The 22,030-nt window shown below is 38.9% G+C and overlaps 9 protein-coding genes across 9 annotated transcripts; 2 read left to right on the forward strand and 7 right to left on the reverse strand.

Annotated features, from left to right (window-relative positions):
* Positions 1-3,418: 3,418 nt before the first annotated feature.
* ATC70_002100 (uncharacterized protein) lies at positions 3,419-4,303 on the forward strand (the record flags this gene model as incomplete). Its single annotated transcript, XM_064821483.1, has 5 exons — positions 3,419-3,500; positions 3,556-3,619; positions 3,681-4,128; positions 4,182-4,224; positions 4,281-4,303. 5 exons carry the CDS (start codon positions 3,419-3,421, stop codon positions 4,301-4,303), a joined length of 660 nt encoding a protein of 219 aa, XP_064681169.1.
* Positions 4,304-4,433: 130 nt separating this feature from the next.
* EFM4_1 (Protein-lysine N-methyltransferase efm4) lies at positions 4,434-5,068 on the reverse strand (the record flags this gene model as incomplete). Its single annotated transcript, XM_064821484.1, has 4 exons — positions 4,434-4,637; positions 4,697-4,857; positions 4,917-5,004; positions 5,066-5,068. 4 exons carry the CDS (start codon positions 5,066-5,068, stop codon positions 4,434-4,436), a joined length of 456 nt encoding a protein of 151 aa, XP_064681170.1.
* A 160-nt stretch (positions 5,069-5,228) lies between these two features.
* ATC70_002102 (uncharacterized protein) lies at positions 5,229-7,292 on the reverse strand (the record flags this gene model as incomplete). Its single annotated transcript, XM_064821485.1, has 4 exons — positions 5,229-5,859; positions 5,916-6,326; positions 6,377-7,220; positions 7,268-7,292. The coding sequence occupies 4 exons, from the start codon at positions 7,290-7,292 to the stop codon at positions 5,229-5,231; spliced, it is 1,911 nt and encodes a 636-aa protein (XP_064681171.1).
* A 566-nt stretch (positions 7,293-7,858) lies between these two features.
* Positions 7,859-9,270, reverse strand: ATC70_002103 (uncharacterized protein; the record flags this gene model as incomplete). The annotated part of the gene is made up of 7 exons (XM_064821486.1): positions 7,859-8,230; positions 8,283-8,445; positions 8,499-8,576; positions 8,630-8,831; positions 8,896-8,909; positions 8,974-9,084; positions 9,137-9,270. 7 exons carry the CDS (start codon positions 9,268-9,270, stop codon positions 7,859-7,861), a joined length of 1,074 nt encoding a protein of 357 aa, XP_064681172.1.
* A 3,835-nt stretch (positions 9,271-13,105) lies between these two features.
* On the reverse strand, positions 13,106-14,934 carry ATC70_002104 (uncharacterized protein; the record flags this gene model as incomplete). Its single annotated transcript, XM_064821487.1, has 5 exons — positions 13,106-13,201; positions 13,263-14,259; positions 14,314-14,480; positions 14,536-14,733; positions 14,785-14,934. 5 exons carry the CDS (start codon positions 14,932-14,934, stop codon positions 13,106-13,108), a joined length of 1,608 nt encoding a protein of 535 aa, XP_064681173.1.
* A 276-nt stretch (positions 14,935-15,210) lies between these two features.
* Positions 15,211-15,990, reverse strand: ATC70_002105 (uncharacterized protein; the record flags this gene model as incomplete). Its single annotated transcript, XM_064821488.1, has 3 exons — positions 15,211-15,396; positions 15,456-15,883; positions 15,936-15,990. 3 exons carry the CDS (start codon positions 15,988-15,990, stop codon positions 15,211-15,213), a joined length of 669 nt encoding a protein of 222 aa, XP_064681174.1.
* A 2,754-nt stretch (positions 15,991-18,744) lies between these two features.
* Positions 18,745-19,674, forward strand: ATC70_002106 (uncharacterized protein; the record flags this gene model as incomplete). Its single annotated transcript, XM_064821489.1, has 2 exons — positions 18,745-19,262; positions 19,320-19,674. The coding sequence occupies 2 exons, from the start codon at positions 18,745-18,747 to the stop codon at positions 19,672-19,674; spliced, it is 873 nt and encodes a 290-aa protein (XP_064681175.1).
* Positions 19,675-19,777: 103 nt separating this feature from the next.
* Positions 19,778-20,628, reverse strand: CHS1_1 (Chitin synthase, class 1; the record flags this gene model as incomplete). The annotated part of the gene is made up of 3 exons (XM_064821490.1): positions 19,778-19,954; positions 20,021-20,307; positions 20,382-20,628. The coding sequence occupies 3 exons, from the start codon at positions 20,626-20,628 to the stop codon at positions 19,778-19,780; spliced, it is 711 nt and encodes a 236-aa protein (XP_064681176.1).
* A 191-nt stretch (positions 20,629-20,819) lies between these two features.
* Positions 20,820-21,302, reverse strand: ATC70_002108 (uncharacterized protein; the record flags this gene model as incomplete). Its single annotated transcript, XM_064821491.1, has 1 exon — positions 20,820-21,302. One exon carries the CDS (start codon positions 21,300-21,302, stop codon positions 20,820-20,822), a length of 483 nt encoding a protein of 160 aa, XP_064681177.1.
* Between the last annotated feature and the right edge of the window lie 728 nt (positions 21,303-22,030).

The following is a 22,030-nucleotide window of genomic DNA, read 5'->3' on the forward strand; positions in this document are numbered from 1 at the left end:
TTGAACAAGTACCCTACTAGGGCCACCAGCCTTTCTGAGTTAGAAGACAGAATTGAACAGGAATGTTATAAATTCACAAAAGAGGACTATCTTAAAGACATAGGCAGCATGCCACGCCGAATCAAAGCGGTTATCAAGAGTAAAGGTGGTCCAACTAAATATTGAGCTTTTTTATAAAATTTAATAGATTCGACTGTTCACTTTTCATGAGGTTACCATTCTTTTTCTAATTACGTGAATAAAGTGCATAATATATCATCTGATAGCCAACTACTTAGGCTATTTATGAAACTAAGCAAACCTTAGTAGCTTTGATATTTGCAGAGAAAACTGGCTATAAGTGCAATTTGGCAAAACACTGGAACGTTTTTTTCGCGCACTGTAGTCTAGTTCACTTCAGTATGTATATAAGGTTATGTACCCAAAAGATTTAAACGTAAGAAAGTTCAATTTATTTACAATGTGTTGTATAATAGATCAAAATATATAAGTCAAAGTATAAAATGTAAGAGTAACCGGCTTCAACACCAGTTCAGTAACAGTGTTCTGATAGGCTCAGAGTTCTGATACCGCCTTTTGAAAACAGCACCACCACAAAATTCTTTTACCATCGTAACATGCCTCCCTCCTTAAAGTGCTGATATTCATTCAGGGCGTCTTGCTTCTCTTCTTTCCAACCAAGATGAAAACAAGCCTTCTAATCGTTTAGTCTGCACATTAGGAACCATGTTTTTTTCTTGATGCAAAAGGTATCAGTTGATCACCATTAACAGCACCATCCAAACGTCTTGAATTAGGACCAGCTAAGTGGCAAGTACCAGAGCCAGTTACATGCACAACCGTCATGGGACCAATCCACTTGTCAGCAAACTTGTTTTCAGGGTAATCATCTTTCATTAGCACTTGTTCCCCAACTCGGTATTGCTTTCAAAGCTTCACTGTGTCATCATATCTTGCTTCTTTCCTTCATTGGAGACTTCTCTTGCTTTGATTCGGTATTCCTTGACAGCAGCATCGATTTCTTCCACCCTTCTATCAATCTTATCGCTTTATTCACCTTCCACAAAGTTAATCCTTGGGGGAGCCCAATTTCCTGGAGTCCTGATATCATAGCCAAAGAGCAACTTTCCTGGAGTAAAACCTGTGCCTTCACTTTTCATTGTACGCAACGCCATCAATACCGCAGGCACCTTCTTATCCCAGTTCTTAACATCTGGACAATCATCACGCACAATGTTTGACAGCGCTTGCACCAAGGTACCATTCGTCTTCTCGCATAGACCATTACGATTGTTTTTGCGATTTTTTGACTGTTTTCAAAAGATTAATCGGTATCTGTCATCAAAACATTTTGTTAAGCATTACTAAGCATTGTAAACCAAAAAATTTTCTATCGAATGAGCTATTGCTTGAAGTTCTAGCATAACTCTATCATGAAATATTGACAATATTGTCCTGACCAAAAAAAGGCCACCCAATTTTTTCGCTTGCTATCACAGGCAGATTTCGAAGAAAAATCCATGATTTTGCATGATACCCCTTTTTTTTTACCATATTTCGACAAATACTCACTGGATTCGCACAAAACAAGGACCATTCGATAGCTCTACATTATATCCATTATAATATAAGGGTTTTAAGTACCAGATGTACGTTCCCTTCATAAATCTGCTCAAAATCTTATATTTCATGAGCTACAAGCAGGGGATAATCAAAACTTTTTTTTTATTTATCTATAATAACCATATTATCGTATAGAGAATTGAAAAAGAAACAGAAGCTATTAAGCTTTAAGCTCATGTTCACTTAGTAAAGTCAACCGGTACGGCCTTTTGAAATTTGTTCATTTTTACTATCTTTCCTCATTACTCATCCACATTGTCCTCAATAACCTCAAGTCAAACATCCTCTACTTAACCAAAGTATTCTCTACAACTTTTAATAGACATATGATCCAGGTTTATATACTAATCAAAAAGTCTTACTAACAGCATCTGTCCAAAATGAACTATTTTCTAAAATCTCCCTTTTCTCAACAACCATGCTACCTACGCAAATTTGGTTTGCACCATCATCATCTTGACAAATGCGGGGCTCCAAATCGGAATCCCAAATGGATATTGGAATTGGAATTTTCAAAGGGCGATTTTTTTTGGCTGCAATGTTGATGTTGGCTTATATCCATAATACCTACGATTTTCATCTATTTTCTTATACTTGCGGGCCTATGTCAAATAATTGTTCAACAGAATACCGTGCCTACTAACGAGCACAATTTCACCGTATATAAAGAAGTAAAAAAAGTAATACCTTTACAATACTATATTATGCCATTGTGCAAGGATATAAACATTAGGTGGTCTCTGAGATTTCTTTTGTTCGAAATATAACGAAAAAAGGCACTGATATTTGCTGATATTATGCTAAGATTCAAAACATATTGATGAGCTAAAAGGAGCCAATACCGTTTATTATCTACCTCATCACAAGTAATTTTTGTATTATGATGAGTATTAGTTACCCACCAGAAGATCCCGTGGGAATAGCCCAAGGTCCATAGTGTAATACTACATTCTATACAGAACTTTATCAGTCCAATAAGAAAAACCAAGTTGCCTCAAACAAAGCAACCACCACTAGCACATATCTAAAGCAAACCACATTGACTTGCCATACCCAAGACCAATACAAAAGAAAGTACGTATGTAAAGCATAAAGCATATTTTAAGCTTAGATACTACCACTGATTCATAAAACTGGTTTCATGCAACACATCATATCTATTTGCGTCTAATATTTTCAATTGTCATGGTATGACCAGCAAGTTGAAATGTCATTAAATTATTTGTATCAACTGTTGTGTCTCTATTACCAAAAAGATTTACATCTACAGCAGAGGTGTTTGCAATAGTAAAAAGGGTGCAGCCTGTTTACATGGACAAACAAACACATGTATGATGAATGCGGCCTGATGCATTTTATAATAAATAAAACAATCCCCAAATGTATGATACATAGTTTTCAAACATCAATTTAATCAAGCTCTCGCGCTGACAATGCAAGTAAGCAAATCAAACCGCCATCGAAGCTTACCGCAATTTCATGTCTAGCATTTCATTCGTTTGACCATTCTCGTTTTGTTCAAAAGAAAGAAGAGATCAAACGCATCAGGGACGCATCAATACTCTGAGTGATCTCCGTTTCAATGAATCGAAATTGGCTCAATCGACGTCATGGTGCCATAAGGAAACAACATCATTACAAGCTTTTTCCCCTTCTGCGGCTACTACTTTGAGTGTTTGGTGGGCGGGGCTCTCACGTGGGTTGCATAACCACTCCCACTTTTTGCCTTGCTCAGGATTGTGTATCACTTTTTTCCCTCTTTATTTCATTTTTCATTTAATACTATATATCAAATATGTCGCTTATTTATGGCCTTGTTGCTCGTGGAGCAACCATCTTGGCAGAACATACCAACAGCAGCGGAAATTTCGCTTCTGGTAATGATAAGCTACTGTACATAGATGTTGTTTATTAACTTGTAGAAATATGTAGTAACTCAAGCTATTCTTGAAAAGATTCCACCCAACAACTCCAAGCTTACTTATGTCTATGACAGGTAATATGCGTAGCAAGATGGAAGTTTCGTTGCATGTAACTCAAGCTGTTTATTCTAATAGATACTTGTTTCATTATATTTGCGAAGACGGCATCACCTACATGTGTATGGCTGATGATTCGTTTGGTCGTCGTATACCATTCATCTTTTTGCAAGACTTGAAGGAGAAATTTTTAACTACATATGGTAAAAGCAGGGCCTTGGAAGCACCTCCCTATGGCCTGAATGAATTCTCTCGAGTGATTGAAAAGCAAATGGAGTATTTTTCAACAAATCCAAACGCAGATCGTTTAAAGCAAGTTCATGGTGAAATCGAACAAGTCAAAGATGTCATGGTCCATAACATAGAAAGAGTGTTGGAAAGAGGTGAACGTATTGAATTGTTGGTTGATAAAACAGATAATTTGAATCAACAAGCTTTCGCTTTCAAGAAGAGAAGTACTCAATTGAAACGTGCCATGTGGTGGAAGAATACCAAGATTATGGCCATGATTTGCTTGGTTTGTTTTGTAAGTGGACATCAAGGTTAATTGGTAGATCAAATATCTGATATCTTTTGTAGCTGATTGCATACTTTATCGCTGCCTCCGTTTGTGGTTTCCCAAGTAAGTTCAACATTATCCTGTCTTACGAAATCCTCCTGCTAACATACTTTGCGTAGCCTTTGGAACATGCAGAGCTTAAGCAAGCATCGCTACCCATCTGGTCAATATCCTCACAACAAATATACTCATACTTTGCAATGATTATAAAGAAAAAGTGAATCTATTTTTTGGTTTATTAACGTATACTACTTTGGAATCAAATCAAAATGTTAAGAAGCATTTGGTGGAGGTGGAGGTGGCTGCTGAGATTCTGCTGCTTTTGCTGCTGCTGCTGCTGCTTCTTCAGTTGCTTTTGCTTTCAGCTCTGCTGCTTTTTCCATATCGAATCTTTCCTTGGCTCTCACAACTTTAGATTGAATGTAAAAAGATCCTCCTTTTGCTGGATCATTCGCTTGGAATAAGTGATCGTAATTCTGGATAGAGACATGAATTAACTTCATCGACCCTTTACCCAACTAAGTAGCTAGTTTACCTTTGATAGTTTTGAAAGATCGGCTTCCTTTGTTATATTCAAAATTTGACAGGCTTCTTCCATGGACATGCCGGTCTTACGGGTCAAAGCATCCACAACACCTTCCCTGGTACCTGCTCTTCCACCGGATGCTGCTTGTGCACCTCCATTCTTACCAGCATCTAAAATGTATTTAAGATTCCATCCCGTTTTTATTTATCCCTGGTTCAGCTAGACTTACTGGCAGCGGCTTGCTTGTATGCAGCTACGAAAGCTCTGGTTACAACAGAACCCAAAGAGACTACAATTTGTGCTATGATTCTGGCAGACTATAATATTGGAAGTAAATACATGTCCCTGCAAGCTCTAATTCAATCCTAAAAGCCCTACCATTTATGATATAATTCCTCAAACAAGAAGCAGTGAAAGAAAGAGGGAGAAGAGAAAAAAAAAAACTTAATGAACCAGCGGGGCCTGGTTAAACAAGAAGAGCTACTCGAATTGTCATGGAAAATCAGATCGGTTCGCTAAATCAAGTTACCCAATCAAGTGTTTATTTTAGCTCTAAAAGGCGAACAAATTCATCGAGGTATTGACTTGTTTCTGTAAACCAGGTGAACAGTGGAGTAATAGAAGGATGTCCTTGGATGGGCCCCTCAATAGCTGCACGGAAATCAATGGCCTTGGTGTTGATTCGATCGATAAAGTCCGGGCCCAATGGCAATTGTAACACCTTTTGGTTCAGTTGATCGTCGTATAACTGCTTGTTGTTTAAAAAGTTGTCAGGACGATAAGTATCTAGATTTTGATCCCATGCAACATCTTGCTCTATGAGTTTTTGCAGATAAATGATGTGCTTTGTAATTGCATTAGACTTGAACAGTGATCGATGAACATCTGCAAAGATTTGAAAGAACTGTATGACAAATTGCTTGATCTGAAAGAGTTCATTCACGAGGGGCCGGTTGGCTGTTTGATCAAATAAGCCATAGCGATCTAAACGCTGAAATGCAGATTTAGCAGTACTGGATCTATTCCCTTTGAGTGTGTTGCCCATTGTTTGATCCAGATCTGAAGCGAACCAGACAAATCTGCCGTGCTGTTCTAGATCTTGATAGAGCATATAGTTGTGTGCTGCACCCATGTATCCATCTCCATGGCCCAGCAAGACTTCATATACAAGGCTATATACAACAAATGATCAGTTGCTATGCAAACTCTCGCCAAATGCTCAACTTACTGCTTCAAAAACACGGAGACATCGAATCGTTTATTCCATTCATGAGCCAATTTCTCCTCATCCTTCTCCTTGGCGTGCTTATATGTACTTGCTTCTTGTATAAAGCGGATGAACGACACTAGTCTCGCCAAGTAATCGTTTGACTTGTCGTCATGAGCCACCTCCTGCACCTTGTAAGAGCTCGAATTGACACTACTCTCGACATAATCATTGCTGGAGGGTCCTAAATAGCCCATATTTGCACCTGATTGTAGCTTGCCAATAGCCAATGGATTTTCCTGCATACTGCCTTGATATAATGCACCATTTTTGTAGTCTGGCTTTCCATTGCCTAGCACATTCTTCAGGAATGGGTTCTTGTAATTATCAACGACTAAATAAAGCCCCTGAGGCTCTTGATTAATAAACAATCTAGGATATAAATTAGTTCCACTCTTAAGTCTACCAAATGCCAGGGTTACCTGATAAAAGATGCCTTTGCGGCTGGTACTTTCGACGCATCCAGAATATCATAAAATAGCTTTTCTCGCATATAGCTTGGATCAGTGGCACATGAACGCAGCTTGAAACGTCGATAGCCATCGATTGAGCCTTCTTTATCGATATGAACATTATATGATAGCTTTTTAAATAATCTAGACGTCTGTCCGCTCAATTCAATCTTGACATTCTTGAATTGTTCCATATTTCTGGATGTAATACGAGTGATATTTGCAGTAATCCCAACGTCTTCCAAAATTTTCTCTCTTAGAGTTCCGAAATCTGCTGGATTTGTTTGAATGTGCCATGTTGGAATTTCATTTACGGGATGAACTTGGCTTCGATCTAGGCCTCCTTTGTACTGATAATCTTTCGTTGCGCTTTTGTATCTCCAATTGACTTGCGGTAATAGCTGTTGTGGTTGTAGATCATTGTTGTTTGGCTGATAAAGCTGACGGCCGTAGAATTCATATGGAGTGTTGTATGCGCCATTTGTATGCTGGTCTAAATGACGATAAAATGGCTCGCTCTCCACCTCCTTGTCTTTCTGATCTATAACAACATATTTGTACTTGCTGAGTAGTAATGGGATATCAGCAGTGCCCGTATAGACAAGGCTATCGGTGGAGTTGAGGTTGGTCAATGGATATAACATCTCATTGCCCTCTAATTTCACAGCCATCCTGTTTCCATGAGCTTGCGTCTCGGGATGATAATTAGGTGTATGAATGACATTGAATGTTGTGGGTGAAGTATCGTAATACTGTGCGGCAGCAGCCTGCACTGTTCTTTTGCTGTAGGTTACGGACAGAATTGCAACTGTCACTGTGGCACCATTAAAATCAATGTCGCTTACTGCTTTTAATACTCACCATAGATTGAATAGACTGATTTCATTGCAAACTCACAATGGTTAAGAAAGATGAAAGATAAAGAAAGGTATTTTTTTTTTTTGAGAATGTAGTTGCAATGACAATAAATGGCATTTTATATACTCAACGTCCTTGATATTTATATTTCGTGGCAAAACAGTCTTTTGAACAAGTGTCCTTGGACTTAACATACTGTCTCCCTGAGCACGCTTAATCAATGCCACTGAGTAATCATCAGGTGCAGCATATTTGGTGCTTTTAAGGGACTTTTTAGGTCTTCTGGAAAGATTACACTTTTTCCATGGCTGAGAGATAGTCTTCGTCATTATCTACTACTAAACAAATTAGCTTGAGTCGCCCTATTACCAGATAAGGATGTGGTTTTACTGATTCAACGAGCATTTCAAATACAATATAAATAATAAATAGAGGTAGAAATGTAGAAATGAAATGAAAAAGAGGGGGTTGCATAAATGCGTTACAAGATTAAATGAATCGTTTTGTATCTTCAGGGCCTGCTGAAATTATGTCTATTAGAGTGTGCGAATGTTATGTGGGTGTATAATTTTCTATAGCAAATGTGTATATGGCTTAGACCTCTTCGTCAGCATTGATTCGAGTAGTAGATGGTATATGGCCATGCGATGTTATGGTATTGCTCATACTGTATTGGTCCGAATGGTGTTGTTGCTGCTGCAATTGGTGGTTTGAGTTGTAAGGCGCATCAGAAAAGATGGAGGATGGCGCAAGTGATCTGGCTGATGTTCTGCCCGGTATATTGATGTTGTTGACTTGATCATTAATCTGTTGCTGATGTAAATTTTTACGATCCTTGTTGCCGTAAGAGTTGAGCACCATACCGCAGTGTTCACAGAAGCTTTGCTCTGGAAGTCGAGTATAATCCACGCGCAGAGCTTCTACTAGCAGTGTTGATTCAATGATTTCGAAATAGACAGTGAAGGACTAAGATGCGATTATGAGTATCTAATGCATGAGCTAGAGTGCTGATACTTACATCAGATCTGTTGCCAATGAACTTGGTCACCTTGAATAGATTCATGGCTAAATTAACCACAAATGTCAAAATCAAACAAACGAGTGATTTGCGAGCAATGTATTCGATTATTTGGTTTCGATGACTCATTACTTTACGAGAGTTTCTGATATGCACGTACAATCTAAAGTCTCAGCTTAGCGTGTGTGTTTCTGGAGTCTGTGTAGTGGTACTAACCTTCTAACAAACATTCCACTAAGGAACAGGTTGGCTAATGCATCAGCAACAAAATTCAGAATGATGACACCGGTGCCCCTATACAACTGCGTTAAAGTGATATTCATTGATACTCTGCTCATGTGTATTACCATTGAGCAAGGCAATTGGATCCAGATTCAACGGATTGCGACATGATTTGCTGTTGCAACGTATGAAAGGCTAGCTCGTAGGGCCAGTCAGCAAATCGTAGTGTGATCAAGAAAAGGCCCACAAGTTTGATCCAAATTGAGTGTTTATCCGACTCTAATATGAGCAATCTTTTGAACATGATGGAATAGACAAGGATGTAGTCTGCGAGGCGACAAGACAGTGTTAGCAGGCTATGTAATTCTCGGATGATCTCATGATACATTACTCAGATGCCATAAACTAAAATAGAGTACTTGCATTAATATGGGCATGATCCAGCCATAAACAAACACTATCCACTTACCAGACAAGCAAGGGCCAAAATGCACATGTTGTAATTTCGAATAATGGAACAAGACCATACAAGAATCGATGGATAAACAGCACGACAACTTGTGCGATATTCATTAAATGGCTATTCAAATGACATATTAGATCATATTCAATGACACTGTGGTCCTCCCTACATTAAACCGTGCGTGCGACGATATTGCCGAAGACAGACGAAAAAGTTTCGAACACAAATAGTAACTGCTATCCACATACCGATCATACTGATACGATCGACTACTCGCTCCCCATAAGCTGACAATTGAATCATGATGTTAGATGTTGAGAATATCGATCAATTGCGAATGTTGTTGCTGTTGTCTATTTAAGCCAAAGTGATGAATGATGTTGAACGGCGAGAAAAGAAAAAGAGACAAAGAGAGAGAGAGATAGGAAGGAAGATTGGGCCGAAAGGGGCAGCCATAGCTTTTATAAATGAATAGACATTTAGTTCAAATGAAGGAAAGCTTTTGAGACGGAGTGGCAAACGAGTGGCCATGAAATGAGGGGAAACTGGTCACTGCATCGAATGAACTTCCTTTCCAGCGTTTCCCGTCTGCAAAAGATATGATGGGAGCCTGTAGTTTTGTTGTTTTTATATTAATTTGACACAAAAATTTTGAGCTTATCCCTCAAGGCAAATGATGCCATCAGTAACATCATGTTCACACTGGAAATGGCTTATCCTGTATTAATCATCGATTTACCGTCTTTTCAATCATTTGTACAACGGAAATACTATCAAGATGGGGAGGGATAGGGGGGGGGGGAGGATAGACAGAAGCGAGATACAGGATCCGACTCTACCAGTGTCTTCCATACACTGGTTATCGCCATTTGCATTTTCTTTTCGCATCAGATTGTTGTGAGATCAATTTCTGTGTAATTGATATACTTGGCTATTATGCCATTACGTTTTGCTATTTTGGTTATGATTACAATATGGCATCATCACTGTACGCGCTCTCTGCTACGTGGTCTTGCTAGGCTTATGTTACCCATGGTCCATGGTAGACCAATAACTGGGTAATCGCTATACCACTCGAATCGACAAACAACCGAATGCAATGTGCAGCCTTGTCATGCATTACTATATGTAGTATACATGTCCGAGTCCATCAATGGATGTATACAGCCACATGTGCCTCTTGATTATGAGGCCAGTTTGTAATATCATCTAGTTTCGCATTCATGTGCCAAACGACAATAATACTGACCCGCATTTGGCATCAGACTTTATCAGTCAACGACATGGACTCGTATAGCTCCAGTAGCGTCTCGTTAGTATAAGCTGTTGATCGGTATAAGATGCGGGTCATGTTCATGCATTTTACAAGCTTGTATTCACAGTAGGCACATCTGCAATCACTCTACGGCAATAACCATATTTGTCGAAAGAAATCTATTTGTGAATTAGTCGCTGATATTAATTGATTTTTCATACTATCAAAAACCGTGTCGTTCAGCGCAATGTTCAAAGGCGTATACATACTGTACTCTTTGCATGAGAATAAAGCAAAAGGAGCCGGCATATTGTATCTAGCATCAAATGACTCCGAGAGAGTCAACTATAGCTATTTTTTATATAGAATATTACCGCATCTTGCAAGCCATATTATATTCTTCAAAAGTTCAGATCAAACAATGTAGCTAGTATCTATCAATACTTCTACCACAGTACTGCAGGTTAGTGACCATATACAGAAAAATAAGCTAATTGACTGCAGTATGATTGAGTGTATCTCAGCGACACTACGTAGAGCACATAGGTTGCCGCCCATGCTTGAATAGTCTCTACACAATACATGATACAGATGCATATGCCTACGAGTTGCATGGATCTCTAGAAAAACTTAAGCTTTCTTTGAACAGATCAGGGTTCCATAAGCGCTGTATCACTCAATTAGCTAGTGAACTAGTTGATTCAGCACTCGGATATGCGGCTCATTGTATATTTGAGTTGTGTTATACTTTTTCGTTACAAAGCAGCAGCTTTTTCAGACCCTCTCATTCTAACTTTGCCTCCATTTGCGCAGATACAGGGGGGGGGGGGTTTCACGCTCCAATTCCTCAAACGACTCAAATAATCGCACCCGTTATTCACTATAATCAATGTCGGATCTCATGTAAATCATGTAGCACAAGTCAATTACCATAAGCCATCATACTTGCAGTAAAAAATAGATCTGGACCCTTGGTTATGTTAACATTTGCTCAACTAAAACATTTGCTCCAGCTTTTTACTGTAGTTTCCCCTCTTTATTGCGTAACCTCGTGCAGTTGTAGTCTGAAGGCTTCAAATGTTCAGTGAGCTCTGATTCGATGTAAACATATTCCCGAAGAAAGCTATCAGGTCAGGTTAAGGTAATCAGGACTCCAGCTAAGCAGGGATGTTGCGTGGTCTACAAGATAGGTAATATGCACTGGAAATGTTACGCCGATCAATCGGATGCATATTTTGACCTGTCATGAAGCGGTGTAGCATACTTTAGAAAGCAACCTTAGGATATTTACATTCTAAGTTCGTCAAAGGCTATCATCTAAGCTCACGTTTGAACCTGCGGTATTAGTTTACCTTGGAAATGGCAAACAAGTAGCTTACATGAAGCGTATCTAGAAATGCATGATCAAAAGGTAGAAAACATCACGTTCGGATTTGACGGAATTCCCATCAATTTCGTTAGCAACTGAAAAGGATCTCTCTCGCATCATGATAGACTTGTGTCAGCTTATGATCCAATATTATGGTATACAAAGAATATAGCCAGACTCCTAATAAGCATTAAAAACAAGACAAAGACAAAGAAAACGCCCCTTCTTTGCCTGTCTCCCCCCCCCCATCCTCTTTGAACTAATTCAACAAGCAACTCCTTATGTTGATTTAATATCATTTGATTAGCCAACTTTCTTAAATTATTCAAAATATACATATGAGATGAAGGCAATTTGGATAGATAACAATGAATTGCCTCTTATTTTATAACAGTACTCTGAATGGAGTAATTATGAAAGTCTCTTGTTTTAGCTTCTTTGATCCTATATCACGGCTTTTGTCGAGCCATAGAAGACACATCTCCCCTCCTTCTCCTATTGCTCTTGACACGCTTCTCTTTTTTTTTGCATAATTGTATAAAAAAACCGAGTATAATCCATTTCATTATTGTACGCTTTCTTTTCCATTACTTAATGTCAACAAAAGGAGCAGCGTTTTTGAAAGAGTAATGTAGTCTGCACTGCAAGGATGACGTGCGCTCTACTAACATGTGCGCACTCTGATAGATACAAGATTGTCATGGTTGGAGACGGAGGTATTATATACATACATGTACAAGTACATACAACAGTTGGTTGACTACATTGACAATTAGGTGTTGGTAAATCTGCCATGACAATACAGTTCATACAGTCCCATTTTGTGGATGAATATGACCCTACCATTGAAGGTGAGTTTCCACCAGCCCTCGGTTTATGACTCTGCAACCAACGTCCCCTCCCCCTGTATAGATTCCTACCGCAAGCAATGTTTGATAGACAGTGAATGTGCCATGCTTGATATCCTTGACACAGCGGGACAAGAGGAATACAGGCACGTACCATTGAAGAGCCATGCTCAGCAGTGTCTAATATCAATGTATACAACACAGTGCCATGAGAGAGCGATTTATGAGGAATGGAGAGGGATTTGTATTGATGTATTCCATCACATCGTACCATACATTTGAACAAGTTCAAAAATTGCACGGTCAGATTGCTCGAGTTAAGGATTTGGAGCATTTCCCAGTGGTGCTGGTTGGAAATAAATGCGATTTGGAGCAAGATCGACAGGTCCCTACATCAGGTATAGTTTGCATTACAAAAATCTGTCAAATGATGGCGACTCATACCCACCGCTGAATTAGCTGGCAGAGATCTAGCAAAAGAGTACAACTGTCAGTTTTTCGAGGCATCAGCCAAGCAAAATATCAAGATTGAGGACGCATTTCATGGCTTGGTGCGAGAAATACGGCGCTCACAACAGGACAAGTGCAAAAAGCAAAAGCAGTACGATGAGAAGCAGGCTTCGCTCTGCTGTATTGTCATGTAGCCAAGTAAAGTGTACACCGTGTTTATTCAAAAATGTCAAGGGTAGTAAAGGGTTTATCTCTATTTTGTTCCTTTGCAGCCTTGGCCTTTTCTAATGCAATCTTTTCATCCATATCAGCCTAATTAATAAATAATAGTCAGCAGTGTGTATATAAAAGCATACACGTATTAAATACTCACCATCTTGTGGTCAACCACATTCTTGGCCTTCTTGCGTCTATGTCTCTTCAATGCTGAATTTCTGCCTCTCATTCTCTTCTTTTCCTTCTCTGGTGTATCTGGTGTATTTGCTTCTTGCTCCTCCTCTCTTCTCTTTAATATCTCTGCCTTTGTTAATCTGTTGATTTTACCAATCTGTGTGGGATCCAACATGATCATATCAGGCTGAAGTTTATCCAATAATGTATGTACTTCAGTCTCTTGTCTTTGTCTCTTGGTTTGGAAGGGATTGGCTTCAAGCGTATCAAAGTTGGCCTCACCAGCACCAGGCACAACGATGCTAGAAATACCCTTTTGGTGACCAATGCCCAGCACATCTTCATAAGGTACGAATTTAAGATCTTGAATCATAGAGCCAGCTTCCAAGTGTGACATGTAAGGTGATTGTTGTTTTGTTCTAAAGGCGTCCTTCCAGACCTGCACATGTTGATTTAATCCAACGCCCAGTAAGCCTGTATCTGAGATGTCGAGTGATGTAGCTGTACGAGGTGTATAGTATTCTTGGAGACATCCATAAGTGCGAATATCCCAAATCTTCAATTGTCCATCTGCTCCAGATGTTGCCATGTAATGTCCTCCTCTATCCACTGCAACTGCTCGCACAGGTCCACGATGACATTGCATTTTCACTAAGGGTGCAGGCATGGATGGTGACCACAGTGTCACTGTGCCGTTTTGATGGCCAAGATGAATAACGGCGTTGTATCTATTTTGTGTCATGGTGTTGCAGGGCCCAAGCTTTGTTCGCTTCTCTGCGACAAGTTCACCAGTAGATGTGTCTTGGTACTTGAGATAACCATTGCTGCCAATCGATGCAAGTAAATAGTGATAGGGTAAGAATTCGAGCTTGTCAACGTAGGTGTGGTTTTGAAGTCGGTGAATTTCGAGGCCTGATTTATCGTAAATGTAGACGTATTTCTTTTGTGCCACTGCTAATAATGTTTCGTTGTGGAGCCAGCTATACAATTGTCATTAGTTCATGATCCATATACATTTTGACATTTCAACATACGTAACATCACGCACAGTCTCATTGACATGTGTCTCGAAATGAAGTCCACCAGTTTGCCAGTCGAAAGCTGCAATATGGCCTTTATGACCTCCAATCAATAAATGACGGCCGTTACGGGTATAGTCAATTGAATAAGGTCCAAATTCAGGTAAATCGAGGGAAAAGATCTAGATAGGTTGTGTTGGTTATAGCAGTTGGTCAGAATAATACTAGCATGCTTACCTTGCTGACAGTGTTGACATCCAAACTGGGAGCAAGTTGATCTTGTCTAAACTTGAAGGTTCTTTCAAGACCTTCAGCTTCCAAATAACCGCCTTCTTCTTGCAACAACATTTCTGCTCTGGCAGCTGCACGAGCAGCATCTCTGCTGTTCTTTTCTTGATGAGTGATCTTTGCTTTTAACTTTCTATCGGCAATTTTCTAAGTTTTATAGATTAGAGCCATGCTACATGTCAAAAATGTCAAACTTACTTTGGTTTCAGAAGCAGGTGCAACCCTCATGTATTTCTCTTCATTTTGTACTGGCTCTTCGCTCTCTGCCATCTTCTTCACCTTGGGCAAGGTATAAGTTCCAGGTGCCTTTTGCGTATTTCCCTTATTCTTGCTCTTATTCTTTGCCATTGGTGAGTTTCTTTCAAGTGATGTAGGGAAAAAGAACAACGAAAAAAATCTCGAGGAATATGTATTTCTGGATTTGACAAGTATAAACAGTCGTTTTATGCCCCTCTCAAAGCCACTATGAAGCATTGATGCATTGTGGAATCAACTACTTGCTCTGCTGCTTACGACTGGAGCAAAACACATCTACAAATATGTAAAGTGAGGAAAAACGATGCAATAAGACATTGAGATCAGCAGGAATATATCTAGGAATTCAGTTTTGATCATTTAATTTCTTTATTGGCCTTTTTCATTTTGAATTTCATTAAACTCTTTCTTTTCAATCTCGAAATGCTTTTGAAGCGAAGGTCTGCTCTGAATAGCCTTTACAAATTCAGCGATACGAGGATACTTGTCAGCATTGACCTTGGCGCCAAAATCGTTGTTTAATTGATGGTAGAGCAAGAAATCAGTATATGAAATCTTTGGGAATGTCGACTATTAGCTATAACTATCCACATTTAAATGTGCAGATCACATACCTCATCACCAAAAATGAAAGGCCCTTTTCTGTCACCAAGAATATTATTCCAATTGGCCTGTTGAGAGGCGCAATACTTGTTCTCGTAGTCGCTCATGGCATTGGGTTCCTTGCTGAGGAAAGCCTCCACCCACTTGCTCATCCAATCGAGATACACATCAGCGTAAGCATCAGCCAAGTACTCATCCTCGGGATCTTTGGGAATATACTTGTTCAATTTCTTCGAGATGTATCTGAGAAGAGGAGCAGTAGTACCATAAAACTTGCCAGACTTGGTAAACAGGTAAGGCAGAGTGGGCATACGATGGCCATCTTGAATCAATTTCTGCTTCATCTCTGGCCATTCTCCAAACGTAACTCTGATAAACTCGAAACTAATACCAGCATCATCAAAGAACAATCGCAGAGGGTCACCACGGCCCAGGATAGCTATACACTGCAGTTAGATTTCTGTAATATCTTTTGAGCAGAGGATATTTACGGTTGTTGCCAACGTTCTTGAAGTAATAGATTTTGGATCCCTCGAATTCAGACATTGTTATTTATGATTTTGTATGCTACTTTGAACAAGCAAGACAAGAAGTGCATTTATATAGCCAAGGCCTATTTTGGGCTGCGTACATCTGGGAGGGAATACTGCATTGTTTGTGTATACAATTGCAAACCTTGCTATTAGCAGTGTGTGTTACTCGAAGGTGCAACAGGCGCAGTCGTTTTGTACTCTCAAACTATGCTAGTTTTACCCAAAAGTCACCTCAATCCTGGTTGCTCACAACATGTTAGTAGCTAGTAGTCTTAAAATAACAAATGAACGCTCAAATTTAGCATTTTGCTGAATAATCAATCGAACGGAAGAACAAAGCTTTGTGTAATGAGATTATGGCAACAGCTAACGTAAATTTTATTTGTCAAATGTTTGCAGTAGTCGCATATTGCGGTTTTGATGAAAAGCAGAGCATACGCTATCGATGCATTTCAAATTATTCATCAGGTTATGTCATATTACGTGCAAAGACCTGCAATATTGTATATTCACACGCATTGTGGCCGTTGCACAATTAATTCATATTATCATCATGGAAACGGAACAGGAGTATACATCAACTAGTCGATCAATATCGTTACGCTCGATGAGGACATCGCTCTGCGGCTTTCGCCGAAGACATTTCAAATCAGAGATAGTATATCAAGTAGCTTTTAGACAATACATTAATAGTAAAAGTTAAATCAGAGTCAAGTGGAGGTAGGGGAAGGTATCTTCCCTGCATTCCCCTTTGCTTATATACTGATACCAAACAAAAGCTATTATTGAGACGATGCGAAAGAAAGTTAAAATAGTATGCAGCTTTGGTATACCACATTTTCTGATAGTAGAATTGTCTTATCATTCGCTGATATTCCTCTTGAGGCGGTGTCGTAATAAAGCTGGCCATGGGTAAATGAGATCTACAGTAATTTTTTTTGAGAGATTGTCATTGCAAAAGACACCTTTATAACGAAAAATTCCAACAAAAGCAAAGAAAAAGGTATTCAAGCTAAGAAATTGTCCTTTAAAATTTGTGATTCTCATTTAATAAGCATTGCAATCATCGTTGCCACCATCAGAAAGTTTTTTTTTTTTTTTAATGTAACTGTAGTAGATATACTTTTATTTTTATTTAACGATTGGCCTAATATTTACAAAACTCCTACGTAACGTTATGTAAAGCAAAGTGTATCTGAATTGAGAAAGAGGCTGAGAAGCCAACCACCATCAGAAAGGCATTTGTGTCAGCCAGCAGCAGCGCCATAAATAATTTACGCTCAGACACTTTTTTTTTTTTTTTTTTTTTTTGTTCAAGATTGGACAGATTTTGTCTTTTTTCGACTTCTTTAATTTATTTTTTAAGATTCGACTATATAAACTATGATGACCACCCTATGCTTCCTAATACATTCTTGAAGTACTTTTCAAGGCGCTTTCAATGGTGTCAAATAAGATAGATGTGTTGGATGAACTTATTGAGTAATTACAAAAATATGAAATACAGTTTTTGGCCAAAATGTCAAAATTTTGCATATGGAGACTTCATAAAAGTGGTTTTAGGAGTTGCTTTGGATCAAAAGAAACATTTTGATTCAATATATACCATAGCAAAAGTCTTCATTTTCAATGTGAAAAATGCGATCGTTTGATTTTTGGTGAAAACCATGAGGTACCCCTCATGCTTTTTGGTCAATTTTTGGCCTTCTTTTTTTGGTCCTCAAAAAGTTGAGCAAAGGTGTCAGGAAGTTACTACTGCTCGAGTACAATCGTTTGGCGTCATTTCGGTGGCTCAAAAAGGACTACATGTCAAGATATGAAGGCTTGAAAATTATCCAATTTGGTTATGTGTTTGCTTTATAGCTTTTATTTACACGGCATGAAACACATCCTCGATAGCTGAAATTTTCTGGAAGGGCAGTTCTGCAGCTTGTGCAACTTTTAATTCGAATAGGAGGCATGTTGATGTTGTTAAGACTAATTCATGCAAATTTTGATGCGTTTTGCTGTTGGTAAGCTTGTATATATATAAAATTAATAGGTATATGCTGACACATCCATGTTGATCCTCTTTAGACTGCATGAAAGGCTATGATTTTTAATATGCCCTGAAGGGAGGGATCCTCAAGTCAAAAATAGATCTGATGTTTTTTCTTTCTTTCGAAACAGAGGCAAAATAGTGCCAAATTGTTCTAAATAATACTAAAGGCAGATGGCAGATTATCTTCTGATTTCTGTACTAATATCAGACCTGCCTGCAAATGCTCATGTGTTTGCCTGAGAAGAGCAATTCATTTTCGCATTGTATCGAGCCTATCACAGTTTGTTCATGTTAGACTAGTTGACTACGACAACTGGCAAACATATACACATAAGAGCTCATTTACACATTCTAAATCAAGCAAGTGTATATTCAATCCTTTCTCGTCTGTTTCGCCTTGTTCCAGGTATCAGGCTCTCGATATCAATCTTGATTAAGAGTGTCATCATATTTTTTAGAATTTAATTTAATTCTATTCCTTCTATTGATCGAATTGAGCAAAATAAGACTGATAAGATGGATCTAGAGTCTTGGCACTGGATCGTCACCCAGGAACAAGGCCAATGAACGAAACACGGAAAGCCCTTGTTTAGCCAAATAACCTGGTAAAAGTTGACATGTTTCGGGGGCAATGATGGCGAGGGTGAAGAGGACAAGAAAAGCAGAGCCTTGCGGGTATAAAAGGACCCATCTAATTTATTTGTTTGTTTACTCATTGAAACCAACATGTTGAAATTTTTGATCCTCATCCTACTTTCCATTTTGAGCACTGCAGCTGCTCAAAACTACTTTTATGGTTTAAATTACGGTATCAACCAAAATGCTTGTCCCTCCTACGAGACCATCAAGGCTGAATTCGCTCAAATCAAAAAGTATACGAACCGTGTGCGTACCTTTTCCCTGTCTGTATGTAATGAAGGCGCTCTTGCATTGCGTGCAGCCAATGAATTGGGCATGAACATCTATTTGGGGATGTGGATTGATCGTCCCGATACATTCGATGCTGAAATGGCTGCTTTGAAGGCTATTCTTGCCAACAATCAGCAAGGATCTTTCAGCAAGGTTGATGCTATTATTGTTGGTTCTGAGGTACTTTATAGAAAAGACACTGATGAAAACTCATTGGCAAACTACATTGGTACTGTTCGCGATTTGGTCAAACCCAAAGGTATTTCTGTCACTACTGCTGATGTCTACTACGAATTCCCTCCCGTTGTAGTTGAAAAACTGGACTTTTTATTAATGTAAGTAGATGCCAAATAACTGATTCATCATGATTTAATCAAACCGCTGTAATATAGGAACGCATTCCCTTACTGGGAAGGTGTTACTGCCAATCAAGGTGCTTCCACACTAATGGCTCATTATGATTCTGTTGTCCAGCAAAAGGCGAATGGTAAGCCTGTCCGTATTGGCGAGACTGGCTGGCCATCTGGTGGTGGTAACTTTGGTGCTTCTGTTGCTTCATCTGCTAATCAAAAGCTGTACTTATCCAACGTTCTCTGTGTCACTCGACAAAGAAACATTGACATGCTCTACTTTTCTGCCAGAGATGAGCCTTACAAGACTGGTGTTGAAGCTTATTGGGGTGTCATGTATTCTAATTTCACCTTGAAGAGCAACCTGCCTACTACACTACTCGCAAATCCTTGTTAATTTCTAAAAAATCAAATAAAAATTTATTCTGTCATTTTTTTTTGTACAAATTGAAGATGTTGAAAGGGAAATGTTGCGTGCTGAAATAATAATATCTAGAAAATTAAACGGTCTTTTGCTTGCTGGCGGATTGACCCAATTCCTCGGTGATCTTGGCTTCAGTGGTAGCTTGAACAGTTGTGGCGGGGGTTGGTGATCTGATCCATTCTTTGGGAAATTCTAATCTTTGCTTGGGCTTTGGTAAATCGAGAGGAATATCGGCAAAAGTATCCTTGGTATCCTGTTATTCACATATGCTCAATCAATGCCATACATACACACACATGTAAACCATCTAGTTGCCTACCTTTGCCTCCTTGATCAACTTTTGCAAAGTATCAATCAAAAACTTTTTGTTTTGCTTGCGATGAGGGAATTTTTCGCTTGACATGACCAATTCCTCTGTGTTTACATTGTATCTGGGTCCACTCAATAATAAGAATTTGTGCTTTTCTGTCTCACTCAATCCTAGATCAGCAACCTTGACGCTCAAGACAGCTTTCTTCTCGACAGGGTGGCCTTCACCTAGATAAATGTGCGACTTGAACTTGAGGATTTGATCCTTTGTGGGTGCTTCGAAAGGTTTGGCGTAAGCTGCAATCAGCAAAAAAAAACCAGGGGGTCGGTTAAGAAATGTCAAGTGTGTGCCGTTGTAACAGACAACTTACCATTTAATTTAGGCAACTCGAATTCAGTCTTTCTTAAGTATTTGCGAACCTCTCTGATATTGTCAAAGAGGTTATGACCGATGGTGGTTTGGTCATCAAAATCGAATTTTGGCATAAAATCAACATCAAATTTCTTTTCGGCTTTTCTGCGACCACCAGTTTGACGGCCTGCAAGTGCAATGGAGCTGGTTGAGAATTGCTTCATAGTAATCTTGCTGGTATTGGTATTCACGACTTGCTTCAACATCTTTTTTAACAAGTATTCAAGTGGAAAGAGAGACAAAGAAAATAAGACGAGTGGAGTAGGAAGAAATTTTATTTTACTGGGGCAAGGCCTTCCCCTCCACCGACATCCCTTCATTCGCCCGTAGGCAAGATCCATAGGATTCAAACTCAAAAGGCTGTAATGTGACGTGAGGATAAGGTACAATATACGCTTTATTCATCAATGTTATCAATGTATTCTTCATTGTCAAACACTAATTCGACAGGAATACTAGGAGAGTATTCGCACTGATACAGTCGGCCTACATCTTTACCGCAATCAAAGGAGGCACAACCAACATGGGTGGATGATTTCCAAATCATGGCAATGAAAGGGCCTGCCTTATTGGTGTATTTGGGCTTGTTGTAATATCTATGCCCACTGTACCAGCCCAAGATTGCATCGTTCCAATTGGCATATCCTTGAGCAATATTGTTGGTTGAGTTTTTGTGATTTACTATCTTGTAGAAATCACATCTATCTACGAAAGATCTTGATTCAATGGCAAGTTTAATACTCCATTTCAGTTCTGGGGAATTGTGCTTTTTTCGCAATGTGTTGTGTAGATCAAGAATCTCGTTATGGCTATCAAAGATTACGCCACCCTGTGCTAGGGATAGCAATGTGATGTAGATCAGGACCAAGTATAGATACATTTGGATATCATAAAATGATGCAGAGGAGAAAGAAGAAGATGTGGATGCTTACATATTCCTAGGGATCTCGAACGCTTTTAAGGTAGTCATTTGTAACCAATACAGGCCTTATGATATTCGTATCACCGTTGGTACTTTAGACTCTAGAGAGGGTACCACATATCTTATGAATTCTCGCTCTAAATGGAATTTACAGAATACTAAATTTACATTTCACTGTGTGCCGTACGGATCATGTAAGCATCCATGAGATGGCCGCAAATTATTCATGCTGGAGACTTAAAGTATCAGACATCCAAAGTGCTTTGGAAGATTTTCTATGTAATTCGACTAAATTTAGAGTGATTTCATATATTAAAACACATTTTCGAACTATGTAGAATAAAGAAGTGCAAATCATCGTTTTCCTATAAATAAGGTTAGTGATGGATGAATTGTAGACAACCAGGTTGCACATGATAATATTAATGCTGCTCATATCAAGCAAATTGTGTCATATCTATTGATTTGTCTCTCATTCCACGATTCATTGCGAATGCAATTGAATTTAGGATGCTTGAGCGGATGCTCTTGTTGATTAGGCTTGAACTGAAGCCAACTTATATTTAAGATGTGCATTCATTGGTATGGGCAGTGAAAGCAAAAGTTCAGAATCAAAGATACTTCCAAGTATCGATTTGCTGCAGTGATAATTAATAGGGAGCGTCAAATTTGTTTTATAAGACGAT

This window comes from Mucor velutinosus (genome assembly GCF_035048745.1).
Source record: "Mucor velutinosus strain NIH1002 chromosome Unknown tig00000093, whole genome shotgun sequence".
Taxonomy (NCBI): Eukaryota; Fungi; Mucoromycota; class Mucoromycetes; order Mucorales; family Mucoraceae; genus Mucor; species Mucor velutinosus.